The following is a 16067-nucleotide window of genomic DNA, read 5'->3' on the forward strand; positions in this document are numbered from 1 at the left end:
ACACACACACACACACACACACACACACTGTGAACTGAGCTGTGCTAACGCTGATTTAATATTCAGTGTTTCTAACAGGATCTCAAGTTTTTAGCAGTGATGCAGGAGTTTAAAGAGCGGTGTCAAGGATGGGTGTTAGCATAAATAGGAGTAGCCCATAATTGCGCTAGAATAATCACCATATCATTCAGACGTTCATCACTGTTTGATGGGCATGCTTCGGCTGGACACAGAGATGGGGTGGCCCAAAGTCTGAAAAAAAGCCTGTGATGCCCTATGCCTCTGCCATGTAACTCTGTGCACATGTTGTGTGGTTGTGGCACAATATTTACATAATTTAGTTAATTTTTGACACTTGACAGAGCGTATTTTTTGCCAAAACATTCAGGTTAGAGCAACAGCCTCTCAAAATGTCTGTGCACATACAATAAGGATATCTCTGCTACAGTAACGTGTTCATCTGACGGGATCTTACATTTTGGTTGGCTGCCACAAATGAACCTATTATCTGTTTGTCTGGAAACAGTGATCTTATTCCCAGATGGATCTGCAGAACTTTCTGGTGTCTCGGTTTTCTCTTCAGAGTGACAGTTGATCTGTAATTCCTGCGTGTGCGCATACAGCATGTGGCCATATTTTGTGGTTGAAAGCTGAGATCTCTGCTGACATGAGGAGAGGAGAGACAAGGGGGATGGAGGGAGAGTGGGGCAAGGTGAACAGCTCTCAGGTCACATCCGTCGCCCACCAACAGGGGAGGCTGATTCCTCTGGACAGGCGGGGGGCGAGCAAGCACAAGACAATGACAAAGAGACATGGATTCAACCAGGGGGATTTTAACTGACGGATCTTAACAGTTTCGAGTGGACGGATAGGTGAAGGGGGATGCAGAGTTAACCTCCCTGTCTCTCCCAGTTGCAGTGTGTGGGAGTCCACCTGTCCAAACCATTAACCCAGCCTACACTGGGATTTGACACTCTGTCGGAGACGCACAGAAGACCAGGCAGTAGGAGGAGGATGGGGAGGATGAGTCAGAGACAGAAAATGGATAAAAAGACTGAGAGAAAGCATAGACCCATCTGGAATGGCCCTGAGCTTGTGGCCGATGTGGGACTGGAAGACGTGTTGAGCAGTGAAGCCCTTTAGGCTACGTCTGTGTTTATCTGGGAATACCGGCTGGCTACGGACACAAACTGCTCGGGGACACAAACATATGTGTGTTTACCTCTGTGTGTGGGTCAAAGGGGAGTCATTGTTGCCTATGAGCTTGCAAAGCAGAAATAAAAGGATCATTATGGGAGGATGGTGAGTGTGTTAGTGGTGGGATTCAATGGATAAAGACAAGTGTGGAGCTGCCAGTAATGGAGAGGAGGAAATGGGTAGCTTAAAGTAGAAAGAGTGTCCTTCTCCATGTTGCTTATCATGTTTTCTGAGAGGAACGTGCGAGGCTTGAGTAAGGAGCAAAGTCAATGGAGATTAGAGAAATATTTAGTGGAGGCAGACAAAGAGATGAGAGCTGGGAGCAAGGGAAGAGGAAGGAGCTGAAGGAGGAGAGAGGGAAGACAACCTCTTATCGGTGAAGGAAGAAGCCCACAGTGCATTAGCTATTCTGTATGAACACACACATGTGCAGGATGAGTCACTAGGAAAGGAAGATAAGTAAATGAAAGGTGCTAATTGCAGTGTGTTACTCTGGGACATATTTGGTTCTGTAGTTTTCCTCCACCGCATCGCAGAGCAGAATGTTTAAGCTTTCGGATCAAACTTCTGTGGGTTCTTGAGTCTGTGCGCTGTGCTTCTCTGTCTTTGTCTGTGTGTGTGTGTGTGTGTGTGTGTGTGTGTGTGTGTGTGTGTGCTCAGATTTAAGCGTATTAGAAATAGTAGCAGTACAAATGAGATCTTACATCAACACCCTGTGGGGGGTCTGCGCTGAGAGAAGTAACGCCTGCAGCTCTCCACTGTTATCGCTAAGACACAGGGCCAAACAAAGAAGCAGCACGCACGCACGCACGCCCGCACACATACACACACACACACACACACACACACACACACACACACACATATACACAAATACATAGGAAAGGACAATACCAAGCAATTTTTCCTGTTTTAGTCCATTACCTGCTAATTACAAGTGTCTATCATTACTGCTAATGGTCTGCTAAATGTTTAAAATAGTTTGGCAGAACATTAAAAAACCCACTGAAATGGTTCTTCACCACCTGATGTTAGATCAAATGATGGTTCTTCTCTGACAGGCCCTCGGAGCGCTCGGGGGAGGATGTGGACATCATTCTGACCAGACTGAGAGAGGTCAAGGCCTTCCACAGGTTCCCACCTCCACTCTTACTGCAGATCTGTGCATGTGCCTTCTATGAATGCCTGGAGAAAGGCATCACGTGTATGTACGCACACACGCACACACGCGCACACACACACACACACACACACACACACACACCCCTCTCCAACCCATCAGTTTATTTAGATTATAAAACTGCACGGTTGTGGTGATCCCTTTCCTGTTTCTTAAGACTGTTTAAAATGCAATGCATGTTGAAATGCAAAGTACTGTTGTCATTGTAACTCATGTGTACACACCAGTCCAAGACATTAGAGGGACTGCAATGTGACCAGGTAACCATAGTCCTCGGATTGGCCAGATAGTCTAGCTAGCTGTCTGGATTTACCCTGCAGAGATCTGAGGACCAGGTAACCATAGTCCTCAGATTGGACAGTAGTCTAGCTAGCTTCTGGATTTACCCTCAGAGATCTGAGGACCAGGTAACCATAGTCCTCAGATTGGACAGATAGTCTAGCTACTGTCTGGATTTACCCTGCAGAGATCTGAGGACCAGGTAACCATAGTCCCATTGGACAGATAGTCTACTGCTGTCTGGATTTACCCTGCGAGATCTGAGCCCAGGTACCCATAGTCCTCAGATTGGACGATGTCTAGCTAGCTGCCTGGATTCACCCTGCGAGATCTGAGGCCAGTTAACCATAGTCCTCAGATTGGACAGATAGTCTAGCTAGCTGTCTGGATTTACCCTGCAGAGATCTGAGGACCAGGTACCTAGTCCTCAGATTGGACAGATAGTCTAGCTACTGTCTGGATTTACCCTGCAGAGATCTGAGGACCAGGTAACCATAGTCCTCAGATTGGACAGATAGTCTAGCTGGCTGTCTGGATTTACCCTGCAGAGTCTGAGGACCAGGTAAACCATAGTCCTCAGATTGGACAGATAGTCTAGCTAGCTGTCTGGATTTACCCTGCAGAGATCTGAGGACCATAGTCCTCAGAAATCCACCAGAGGTTAGAACGCTAACCCAATCCAAGCCAGATATCTGGTCTAAAAGAGTGAAATCCAGCGAATTTCCATTGGCACGGGAGCAATCCTGGAAGTTGAGGACATAGACTAGTATCACAGTAACACAAGGACGTTTTGAAAAAGATTTCTTTTTTTAACTTTATTGAAAAATGTCATAGTATCGTATGTTTTTAAAAAAAATAATGTTTACTACATTTTCTGATACAAACACCGAAAAGAAAAAAGAACAAAAAGAACAAATCTCCAACAACCTGTTATGTGATATACACAGCACAATACACTCAGAGAAAATCATCTCCCCACCTTAAACTAAGAGAGTATAACTGGGGAGACATGGGATCTAAGTATTTATACATATACCCACACACACATTAACACACGTACATAAGGAAATGCTCAGACAACTGATAGTGATGTAGCAAATACATATCTGGAAAGAAAGTAATAACCTACCTTACAACCCAAAAACATCAGTAAGCCAGTTTTCCTCATTGCCACCTATCATCCCTTTTAATACAATAGTTGTACGTCTTTACCAGCATATTCTCTCCACTTTTGGAAAAGAAACTTTGTGTGTTAAGGAATACAACTTGGAGCAAACCAATACATCAGTCCGAATAACCAGTTTTTTCCTCAGCACCCTACAGTGTTTAATGGGTTTTTCTGTCCCCAGTGTTTCGACAGGGAGACATAGGCACCAGCTGGTACGCAGTCCTGTCTGGTTCTCTGGATGTCAAAGTGTCAGAAACGGCCAACCACCAGGTGAGAGAGTTTAAGTCCGATGGGAGCTTCATACATAACTGCTTGCTTAGTTTCACTTGTGCTGCTGTGTGTCTGTTCTGTGTTACCTGTAAATCATGTGAATCACAAATGAACGAATGACTTGAATTTTAAATCATGGACAATATGTGGTGCATTTGGTAATGTCCTTTCTAATTTAATTTCATGGCTGCCATTTTCCTCTTGTATTATTCATATTTTTGATCATAACCATGTCTGTCAGGATCCTGGCTGCTCCACTGTACGCGGTCCCCTCGTCTCAGCTGTCCTGTACGCCTGTTTTCCATGCTGACCCGTACAGTCCCAGTACATGAGCTCATGTCTGTCTCCCTGCTTAAATATGCCAGAGCAAAGCTGCCACAGCACAGAAGACAAGTCCATTGAGAATTGTGCTTTCAGCTGCATTTCTGGGTTTCTAGGGTCATTCTGCACTAAAAAGAGGAGAACAGAGAGAGAGAGGATGTATTCCTAGTTTAAAGACAGAGATAAGAAGCCCCTCTGTTGTGAAACGTCCTTTTCATGTACAGTATGTAGCTCTAAAGTGTCCTTGGTGGCCCAGTTTCTGTGGCTATTTTTAAAATGTCAATTTGGACAGCTGAAAAGGTTTCTATAGCATGCAGAATACTTAACCAATGGAGTGTGTGTGTGTGTGTGTGTGTGTGTGTGTGTGTGTGTGTGTGTGTGTGTGTGTGTGTGTGTGTGTGTGTGTGTGTGTGTGTGTGTGTGTGTGTGTGTGTGTGTGTGTGTACCTAGCCTGTCCAATTATATACAGCACCCAGAGATATTTTCCCCCGTTTACCAGTCCCTCACATTTGAATCTATTTGCATAATTTACCATACATTAATCTGTCGGCTCTTCATGTTTGTCTGTTTTTATAAACCTTTTGATATATCTCTTAGCTACTGCTGCGTTGTGTTTACATTTTAGCGTGACGATTAGTCAGAAAACGAGTCCCGATATGATAACCGATTTTTTTCATCTTTCGTCTTAACGTGTTAGTAAATAGAATATTTGTGGGTTTTGGCCTGTTTGTCGGACACTTGATGACATAACCCTGGGCTCCTGGAAACCCTGAGTGGCATTTTTGACTGTTTTCTGATTTTATACAAGCCAAACAATGAATCATAAATGAAACACAGTTCAATTGATTATGATATGAATGGCTTGCCGTGTCACAGCAGTATATCTGACTAGGACTCCTGCGTGGAAGGACTCATTTTAGCACATTATTGACTCCCACACAGTAAGTGCTCTGACAAGCAGTATTTTAATCAAATCTGTTGTGTTTGTGTGCAGGATGCAGTCACTATCTGCACACTGGGGATCGGGACAGCGTTCGGGGAGTCCATCCTGGACAACACACCACGCCACGCGACCATTGTCAGCAGAGAGACCAGCGAGCTGCTCCGTATCGAGCAGAGGGAATTCAAGAGCCTCTGGGAGGTGAGACAAACCGCATGAGCTGGAACTGCAGGATTCAGCATGACCTGTCTGAGTAGTGTGCCTAAAGCTTTCCATCTTTGAAAATGGTTCCCTATTGAGACTGCAATTTACAGGCAACCTTTCACTGTAATTGTGCTTTTAACCACAAGAGGGCTGTCCACCATAACAGTGCCTTCTGCTCCACCTATTAGACACGCACCTCAGGTGAGAGAGAGAGAGAGAGAGAGAGAGAGCTTGCCGTGGCTTAGTGCATTATTAACACGACAATGGGATTTACAATTTACAGTATGTGTTGTATGTTTAGTGCAGGCACTGTGTGGCGGGAATCTAAAAGTGCAGGGATCCCTTGTCTGAACACATTTTGATTGTGCTACAATAGTAAAGAAGAGGTTAGAAATATGAGAATGAGAATCAGACATAAATGTCTGTGGATTTTTATCACAACAAACAAACAATGATCTGTATTTATCAATATATGACATATAGAGCTTGGCGATAGCATTGGGATGAACTCGCACTGGATAGGACACACGTCTTTGGTGTGGGAGATCTGGGTTTGAGTCCCACTGCGATACATCAACCAATGTGTCCCTGAGCAAGGCACTTAACCCCTAGTTGCTCCTGAGGCATGCAACCTCTGATATATAGCAACTGTAAGTGGCTTTGGATAAAAGCTAAATGACATGATGTAATATGGATCAAGTAAAAATGCAAAAACAATGCAGACAGATGCTGCAGGAAAAGGTCCTACACTGGGAGTATTGATAATCCTGGCTAATATTGGTATGCTGCAGATATAACTCAATATAACAGATCTCACCTAGGAGGGGAATTATGACTCAGATGACCAGAGTAAAAAACAGTCACAGTCTGCAGATATATCCGAAGAATCCGCACTCAGCATCAGTGACGCTGGTGTCTTCTTTGAGAGTTGCCATTGTAGCAGTTGTCTCTTCTTCGGCCTCCTTGTCGAGGTTACCTTCTCCATTCACAGTGGGCCGGTTTACTGTAGCTTCACAGTCCATTCCCCGCATCCACAGCCATTCATCTCCCCTATTGACTATACATGCAGCTGGTTGGACTTACAACACAGATTTTACACATCAGAGTCTGCTGACTACAACTAAAAGTTGCATAGAGCTTTCTGTGGCTCCAGAGGTCTGATGAATGTCCTTAAGGGATGTCAGCTGAGTCGGCGTCCGTCGAATTAGAGAATGAAAACAGTCTGCTGGTGTGGAGTTTGAAAGAAGTGAGTTGGCCAGACCTCTGCAGCCCGCCTCTCATCTCTGCTTCCAGGCTAGCGGTGCAAGGCTTAACCGCTAAGGCAAAACCAAGCGGGCCAGCCTCTTCTCTTTCAGCTCCCATGGCGCCATTTCGATGCTACCAAGTCATCACCCGCCGTTAGCATCCCATTGACTCCCATTCATTTCGGCGCCACTTTGACAGCAAATAACTTTACATCTGAAGCATTTCAAGACTCTATTTGTCCGTTTTTTATTTCTAAAGACACAACAACGTATAAAAGGCTCCAGTACCTTGAATCTTACGTGATGGCTCCCTAGCAGAAGTTTTTATAAAAATTGGCTAACGATTGTGTCATCACCAAACGACTTACTGTCGCACAGTAGAGGAATCAATGTATGAAATGAAACGTGACACTTAGTCATCACAGTGTCTGTAGGTTTGGTTTCTGACCTGCGGCCCTTTGACACATGGCATCCCCCCCCCCTTTCATAACATCAGCTGTCCTGTCACAAATAAAGGCTTATAATGCCCCAAAAAGAATCTTAAATAAAAAATGTAGGCATTGTTTTCCTAATTTCTCTAAAAATAAATGCTATTTTAATTCAATATAGATCTCTTAGTGTCATTATAAAACAGATTCATTGTTGCGATTTATGAAACAAAAAATGACCCCTTCAGTACTGTTATTACTAGATAAATAGAAGTTAGGTTTAATAAAATGTGATTTTAATGGCACAGGAGGATATAAAAGTGAGATAAGACAACAATTTATGAAGTGTGTGTGCCATCTTATTATTGGGCTTCTAGTGTGTGTGTGTGTTTGTTACGTGCACTTAGTCTCCCTTTCTGCTGTCTATTTTAGGACAGTATCCATGAAGCATAAAACATAGCCCGAGGGTGTCCTCTTTTGAATCAAATTCAGCTCATAGTACAATTGTGTGTGTGTGTGTGTGTGTGTGTGTGTGCCGAGGACTAGAAAGCCAAAGGATGAATGCAGTCATGTTTTTGATGAAAGGATGAAAGAAAAAAAGCGCTGCTCTATAATTCTAATACCGAGTGGAAGCGGGATGAATAAATAAAGACGGGGTAAATGTTGAACAGCGTGTTGTCTCTGGCCCATACACCGTGGATAAACAGCATATCAATCAGTGGGTCAGCTGGCCTGGCCTGTACTGTGGCGGGCTGGTATTGCAAGTCTTTCTCTCTTTCTTTCCCTTTCACCTGCTCTGCCCTTCTCCTGCCCACTTCCTCCTCTCCTGCGTTGGCCATGTTGTGTCTCTTGCCAGCCTCCTTCCTATCCTTTCTCCTCCCTCCCTCTCCATCCCCACCCTCACTATTCCTTTCTTTCCCTCTTCTGCTTCCTTTCTACGTCTCTCTCCCTCCCTCTTTTCTCCTCCTCCACTAGAGTAGCTCAGAGACTCAGATCACCGTGGTAACCTGGGAGAGAAAAGTGGTTTGGTTCTTGGTTGGATCACAGCGAGAGAGGGAGAGCGAGAGACTGAGAAAGATACTGGGGCCACTCTGAGAGAGAGAGAGAGAGAGAGAGAGAGAGAGAGAGAGAGAGAGAGAAGCTTGTTTTGAGCAGGATACTACCCAGTGGCTTGTGTGGGAGTTGTAAAGGAGCAGAGGGCATCTCTCTGGGGTACTAATCCCTCCAGCATTAGGCGTCTGAGTGTGTTACCTCAGGTGAGTGTGTCACCTCGACTGTACCACGGTGTAGTCTGGGGTGTGCATGGCGGCTGGATAGCATTCTCATGTTTTCTTGTTTTTATTTTAGTTTTCACAAAAGGAAGTTGTTTAGCAATTTTTGTCTTGGATTTGTTAGTCTGTCTGCAAGAAAGACATTGATGTGGGTGTGTCTTTAGGTCAAACAGATGCTCTCTCTCTCTCTCTCTCTCTCTCTCTCTCTCTCTCTCTCTCTGTATGTATATAAAGACTAATGGCACATTCAGGATCAAAATGACCTGCTGTGTGTGTTTTAGTGTCTCCGCTATAGAAATGCAAATACAGTTTATTGTTGTTATTTATTATACTTTTTTGTGATCACATTTTTATTTATTTATTTAAACACACAGATGTCTAGATGACAATATACAGAAAAGGACACTACATATACCGAAGAACACAGTGCACCTTTTCCACAATCCTTCCTTGCAATCAAATGTTTCAGTTGATGTTCTTAACCGCCGTGAGAGCAGCATCTGGACACATTTAGCAGCGTTGGATGCTCTCTTACCCTGGTTTGAATGTTGCTGTTGTGTGTGTGTGTGTGTGTGTGTGTGTGTGTGTGTGTGCGTGTGTGTGTTATGTAATGTTAGTTGTTCTGCATGTAAATGATCTTGGTTGGACAAAGGGCTTTGTTTTGAGGAGCATTTGCACTCGTGCGTTTAAAATTAACACTGTGTGTGTGTGACAGAAACCAAAGTGATGGGTTTGGATGGTTACAGATGAGGATGTCTTATAAATGATGCATCATAACAATAGAGATGTAGATGTTGACACCGATTCTGATGTGTGTGTCTGTGTGTATTTTATCTTGTAGAAGTATCGTCAGAGCTTGGCTGGACTGTTGGCCCCTCCTTATGGAGCTATGGAGAGTGGATCCAACAATGACAGTAAGTACACACACACACACACATACACACACACACACGATAGTGAAATGAAAGAAACAGTGTGTGTGTATAGTTCAACATAACAGAAAAAAATAGTAATGTACAGTAGCATTGTGAAACAGAGTTCAGATAATGAATAGGTTGTATTCATAAGTGAGTATACTGAGGTAAAATAAGTGTTAGAACTTGTAACGGAAGAAAGATTACTTTATTTTTGTCTTTTTCTTTTATAGAGTAAAGACTTTTTTGAATATCTTTCATTCAAGTATTCCTGCTTCCTTCTATAGATTGTTATACTCGTTTCCCACCTACTGCTTATTAAAATATCTTGTGCAGTAGACCATCTCTCCCTGCATGATTTAGCATCCGAGCCACACAATAAATAGGTTGTGTTTTTGGAATGAGAAATAGCCGCATCCTGTAAAAATCTCTAATTGAACCAGCTTGACAGTAGTTTTTTCCTTCTCAGGACTGGCAGACAACATGAACTCGGACTCTGCAAACAAAGCTCACACCAAGGTAAACGCTCTCTCTGGCTCTCCGCTGGTCTGTCTTGGATTTGTGGAGGAAGTAGGAAGGAACTTAATCCTTTAAACAAACTGCCAGCACGTTTCGGAGAGCTGTGTCCTTCCTCGCGGCACACAAAAGCATGAATGAACCAAAGTCCCAGTCATTATGCTGCGGGCCAGGCAATCTCACTTTATCTTGGATTCCTGTTGGCTTCACTACTTGTGTCAGAATATCTGTGTGGACTGGGCATTCAGGGTTGAGGAAAAAAAATGGATGTTTGATATAGAGCAGACCAGTAAATGAGCAATTGTTTGTGTTTTGAAGAAAATGCTGTAGACATAATTTGAAATCAAAAAGGGGCTTCATTGTCAACGAAAAACAAAGACGCTGTTCTTTTTGTTGTAGTCAGCGCAAAGAGAAGATGGTGAACCACACCACGGTGTCATAAAATTGGGCTCTGCTGCATACTTTCATGTTGGCGAATGAATCCCGACTCCCAGAATGAATTTTGGAGGCGTGTGCGTTCTGAGAAGAGATGGTGATGAGTCACAGCTGTGATCCTCTGTAGTTATGCTAATGCAAGCTAATGCATGCACATAGAAAAAAAGAGCCCATCTGCCCAATTAGCGGGCCATTCTTTGTTGTTTTCAACAGCAGCTGTGTGTGTGTGTGTATACACATCTGTCCTGTACCTCTCTTTGTAAGATGCAGGTGTGATCTGTAGAGGTCGTGTTTGCGTGTATGCTCTGTGTTTTCTGATACAGTTATACTGGTATTAGCACTCTATAGCGCTGTGTGTAAAATCACTGACATCCGTTTGCAATGCACACATTTTCATCCAATGCAGAGTGGGTTAATGATCACAATGATGTGCGTTACAAGTATTGCAAGGTCACCAAAGCACCCCGCTGTTCCTGTGTGCTCTGTAGATCTTTTCAGAGAAGCTGCAGAGAGCGGGGAAGGTTCTCCGCAACGTCATCCTGTCCAGAGCCCCACACATGATTCGAGACAGGAAGTACCACCTCAAGACATACAGGTTTTTCTACAATTCCAACTGTGTGTTTACCCAGAGTTATGCATGCAACAGCTTCAGAAGCTAATGTTCTGTGGATTTAATGTGTGTATTGCAGACAATGCTGTGTAGGCACAGAGCTGGTGGATTGGTTGGTGCTGCAGAGTGCCTGTGTTCTCACACGCTCCCATGCTGTTGGGATGTGGCAGACACTACTAGAAGAAGGGGTGCTCAACCACGGTAACTTACACTTTGGCTTTCTCTATTGCTTTCTCATAGTAGTTCATGCACTGCAATGTTACAAAATACTAAACCGCTATTGGAAAACAGCCAGAAAGTGTCTTTGTTTGACTCTGAGTTGGAGTGGTGGTTTTGCAAAATCTGACCATCAGTCGCAGTGGAAGTGTTATTTTGAATACCAGCATTGGACATAAATGAGAGGGTTTTGAAGCCGCGGCATCAAATATAGATTACATCTCGATCTCAAATTCACATTCTTCAAAGAAGCTGTCTCAAGTTATCTTCTGAAAAACAGCAACTGTGATTGCTCAGAATCAGTAGACACATACAGAATGTGTGCTGATACGCGTACTCTTGTGTCTTTTTTGACCATGTGTGTTTGTCTGATCTTCAGTGGACCAGGACCTGGGTTTCCAGGACAAGTACCTGTTCTACCGTTTTCTTGACGATGAGGATCAGGACACACCGTTGCCTGGTGAGGAGGAGAAGAGGGAGAGTGAGGAAGAGCTGCCGGAGACCGTCCTGTTCCTCGCTCAGATTGGCCCTGACGCACTGCTGCGCATGATCCTCAGGAAATCGTCAGTATCAATGAATAATACGGCGTGAACTTTACACTGGCAACACATTACTAGTTACATATATATTATTTTCAAGTAAATCTAGAAAACGTATTTAATCATTTACCTTTGCTGCTGTCTTTTTCTTCTTCTTCATATTTCAATTATGCTGCTGAGTTGGCATACTGAACCAAATGTTATTTGTAATATGTTCTACTATCTGTTAGGAAACTACCCAATCACGTTGTTTTGTGGTTCAATTTTTCGATGGTACAAAATTCTATAATCTGCTGCCTTGACCTGTGTGAGTTGACTCTGAAAGCTGTGGCGAGCTCTCGGAGGGGTTCAGGTCCCAAAAAGTTTAATGAGACACACATGATATATACATTTTCTACCAATCGCTCCATTCACTCAGATGACGTGAGAGTAGAAAGATAAGAGAGAGGCTCCATATGAAAGGAGGAATTGTTCAAGGTTGGTTCACGCAGATACATCTTCAGGAAAGGAAACAGTGTCACAACTTATGATTCAAATTAAAACAGATGAGAGAGAATCCAGAGTTCTCACAAGAGCATGATTTCAATTGGCTCAGCGAGTCCCTCTGGCATCGAGTAATGCTGCTCATTAATTATGCCCTTGTAGCCGAGCTGCACCAATCACATTGGTGTATCTGATATAGGCGGGCCAGAGGCGGGCTGAACCAATCACATTGGTGTATCTGATATAGGTGGCCCAGAGGTGGGCTGAACCAATCACATTGGTGTATCTGATATAGGCGGGCCAGAGGTGAGCTGAACCAATCAAATTGGTGTCTTTGATGTAGGCGGGGCCAGAGGCCAGCTGCACCAATCACATCGGTGTATCTGATATAGGCGGGGCCAGAGGAGAGCTGCATCAATCACATCGGTGTATCTGATGTGGGCGGGCCAGAGGCGAGCTAAACCAATCATATCAATGTATCTGATATAGGCGGGGCCAGAGGCCAGCTGCACCAATCACATTGGTGTATCTAATATAGGCGGGGCCGGAGGAGAGCTGCACCAATCACATCGGTGTATCTAATATAGGCGGGGCCGGAGGAGAGCTGCACCAATCACATCGGTGTATCTGATGTAGGCGGGCCAGAGGCGAGCTGAACCAATCACATCAATGTATCTGATGTAGGCGGGGCCTGAGGCAAGCTGCACCAATCACATTGGTGTATCTGATATAGGCGGGGCCAGAGGAGAGCTGGTAGCTAAGCGTATGGGTACGTCCCCCCGTTTGTAGTTGTGATTGGTCGTAGTGTTATCCAATTGTGTGCAGCGATATTTTCAGAAGAACGCTTGGTGCCACCCCTCGAGATGACTTTCATTACTCAATGCCAGACCCTTAATCTTTCGGATTTGGGTCTGGATTTCAAGGCTAGATGAGAGAGGCTTTGTTCTGATTTTCTACAGAACGGAATGCAACACATTCACAACGCTATCATAACATTCTATGAACAAATCATCTGTAGTGACTACTTTCCAGACAGCAGTATTATTTTAGCTTTTGGGTTTGTCATGATTACTAATTTTGCTGCAGTATAATAAGAGGTGATGCATGCAAGAAGTGTTGATGGTGAGTTCATCTTGAGAACGCTCTGTGTGTGTCTGCAGGCCTGGTCAGAGGACAGGGGATGACCTAGAGATCATCTATGATGAGCTGCTTCACATCAAGGCCTTAGCTCACCTCTCCAACACTGTGAGTAAGCCACGCTGCGTTTCTTTTAAAGGGACAGTACAGATTTACAAGAGGGCTCTCAATTTATCAGAACCACTTGACTCAGTTGATTTATAAAAAAAAAAGTGCTTGTTTTCTGCTTTTTGGCTTTTTCCTTTTCATTTATTGTGTTATATATCGTTTTTGTGCACGTTGTATGCTTACAAAGCAAAAAGCCCAAAGACTAACAGAAACCACTGTTCACAAACTGCTCCAAACAGCTGTGTTGTAGTCCAGCCTTTATTTCCGTGACGAACGTGCGTCACTTTGTAACACATACTCACCTTACACACCTTCTGACTGGCTAGTAGTCCTTACCTGGCTACTGCACATGTGCGACTCCCAACATAGATGAAATAGAAGTGAGATGTCTCACTTTGTAGCTAAAACAGAGAGCTCAACACACAGGGTGAAAAGATGAGCTGCAGCAACGTGCAGTACAACAACAATATGGTGTTTTTTGAAAATGTAAACATCTAAACCTATTCTGATATAACCTCTAAATACAATTGTGAACCTGAAAAGGAGCATCGTATGAGCACTTTAAGACCAGACAGAGAAGTTGTAGTTACTAACATTAGCATTTCCCTCACCCATATATTGGGACACAGTTGGACACCAGTCGGCCCTGTGTTAGCATTCACCATGTAGAGGAGCTGGGGTGTAGTGCTGTTGGTTGCATGTGTGCAATTTACCTACATCAGTCAACTATAATAACTGTAAAATGAAAGGATGTTTTGTGGCCTTGTCATCTTAACTAATTAACAGTTGCCAACTTTTAGGGGGAATGGGGACTTGCATATTATTCAATGCAAACGTTGACGTTGTCAATTAATCAACACAACTTCAATGTCAAAATGACTGATTTGTTTTAATGTCTCTCTTTTATGACATATGCTTTGATTATTGGAGCTTTAAGTGGTTAAAATATATCAATTTCAGCTGTATTATGCAAACTGAGAATATTCCATTTCCTTACATGGAGAAAAAAGAGCATTACACTCCTGTTGAGAAGTCCTTAAGTCTGTGTTTTTGGTATGCCCCATGTAGTCCTAGAATCATTGTTCGGTATATTAGATGCAATCACATGATTACACTAATGTAAAGTCACATGGAGCACATTCCAGGAAGTGGTTCACAAACAAATGGCCTTTTGATTTAACTGCTTTTTATTCAGCTTTCCCTCCATAGTTTCTTAAAACAACTCTCCATGTGCTTTCATTAAGGACTGTATGGACTCCAAGGTCACTTTAAATAATCATTACAAACCCTGTGCATCTGTGCATTTTACTGTTCTCTGACATATTTCTGCAGTGCAACTTAATCCAGAATGACTTGAGCGGTGTACTCTGGTTTCTAGGTGAAGAGGGAACTGGCGAGCGTTGTGATCTTCGAGTCCCATGCAAAAGCTGGAACCGTGTGTGAGTTTTCACTTTTGTCCACTTTGTCCTAGAATGCATTTTTTGGGGGCGACCCCCTAGCTCCCCCAGAAAGAGCGTGCGCCCCATTTAGGCGGAGTTCTTTGCAGCGGACCGGGTTTCAGTCCGACCTGCGGCCCTTTGCTGCGTGTCATCCCCCATCTCTCTCCCATGTTTCCTGTCTATCCACTGTCACTGATAAAGGGAAAAAATGCCCCACAAATAATCTAAAAAAAAATAAAGTGAATTTTGTTTGTTTGTGTGCATAGTGTACAGCATGGGTTTTCAAAGTCTGACGCTATGACACACACACACCCTCGCTCAGAAAAACCTGAGATATCTGAGTCACTTACTGTAATTATCTGTCTGCTCCAGTTAGAGCCCTGTTTATTTTTTTATTTGCCTATATTTTAAATTTTGGCAACTTTGCACCTCTAAATGTATGCCATTAGCAGTTCTTGTTTGGACTGCATCCATGGATGTACTGACAATCACTGGATTACTTTGCTTCCAAAGCCTCAAAATGTTAGGATCCTCAAGTTCTGGAGTTGTAAGGAATGAGTATGCAGTATGTATCATGTCTTTGTGTTCAGATGTTACTGTTATAGCTCAAAGACTTTTTTTTAATGCAAATTGTAGCTCACATATTCCTTTGTGGCTCCCCTGGGGATGTATGTGGGGGTAATTTATGTTTGTCTTCTTTATCTTCCAGTGTTCAACCAAGGAGAGGAGGGCACGTCATGGTACATCATCCAGAAGGGCTCTGTCAATGTGGTTATCTACGGCAAGGTGTGTGTGTGCTTGAATACATTCATCCGCCTACATGCTTATATTTCTTTGTTTGACACATGCGGTTTTCCGCTTGATTTGATGACGTGTCATCCGTACGCGATGGATTGAAAAGTGTAGCTGATCGTGTCTGTAGCTGATCATGGAGCAGACCAACAGTATCTGCCCTGCGGGGCTGAATGAAGACCAACAAAAGTGGAGTTGAGCTAACTCTGCACAGCTAGCCATGACTCATCACTATGATTAAATGGCTTAAGGGATTGTGCGCATACACACTTTCACACGACACACCAATCTACAACCACTGCACAGTTAGATGGACTGCACATGCTCATGTGTACACACACACACACACACACACACACACACACACACACACACA

General features: G+C 43.6%; 2 protein-coding genes across 3 annotated transcripts in view; both read left to right on the plus strand.

Annotated features, from left to right (window-relative positions):
* Nucleotides 1-16067, plus strand: part of LOC116698831 (rap guanine nucleotide exchange factor 4) — a 29616-nt gene that overhangs the window by 2208 nt on the left and 11341 nt on the right. The window contains exons 2-12 of one of the 2 annotated variants that reach the window (XM_032531030.1): nucleotides 2259-2401; nucleotides 4006-4094; nucleotides 5410-5556; nucleotides 9344-9416; nucleotides 9886-9935; nucleotides 10856-10962; nucleotides 11057-11178; nucleotides 11573-11756; nucleotides 13376-13460; nucleotides 14839-14899; nucleotides 15609-15685. In XM_032531030.1, coding sequence (XP_032386921.1) covers nucleotides 2259-2401; nucleotides 4006-4094; nucleotides 5410-5556; nucleotides 9344-9416; nucleotides 9886-9935; nucleotides 10856-10962; nucleotides 11057-11178; nucleotides 11573-11756; nucleotides 13376-13460; nucleotides 14839-14899; nucleotides 15609-15685 — 1138 coding nt within the window. Of the gene's footprint in view, nucleotides 1-2258; nucleotides 2402-4005; nucleotides 4095-5409; nucleotides 5557-8223; nucleotides 8488-9343; nucleotides 9417-9885; nucleotides 9936-10855; nucleotides 10963-11056; nucleotides 11179-11572; nucleotides 11757-13375; nucleotides 13461-14838; nucleotides 14900-15608; nucleotides 15686-16067 lie in introns of those variants that run through there. The other variant, XM_032531031.1, reaches the window with a different exon arrangement.
* LOC116698837 (mitogen-activated protein kinase kinase kinase 20) overlaps nucleotides 9066-16067 on the plus strand; it is a 33545-nt gene continuing 26543 nt past the window's right edge. Inside the window, exon 1 of the mRNA XM_032531043.1 lies at nucleotides 9066-9096. The gene's annotated coding sequence lies outside the window, so the exon portion shown is untranslated. The remainder of the gene's footprint in view (nucleotides 9097-16067) is intronic.

The sequence above is a fragment of the Etheostoma spectabile genome, chromosome 12 (assembly GCF_008692095.1).
Source record: "Etheostoma spectabile isolate EspeVRDwgs_2016 chromosome 12, UIUC_Espe_1.0, whole genome shotgun sequence".
NCBI lineage: Eukaryota > Metazoa > Chordata > Actinopteri > Perciformes > Percidae > Etheostoma > Etheostoma spectabile.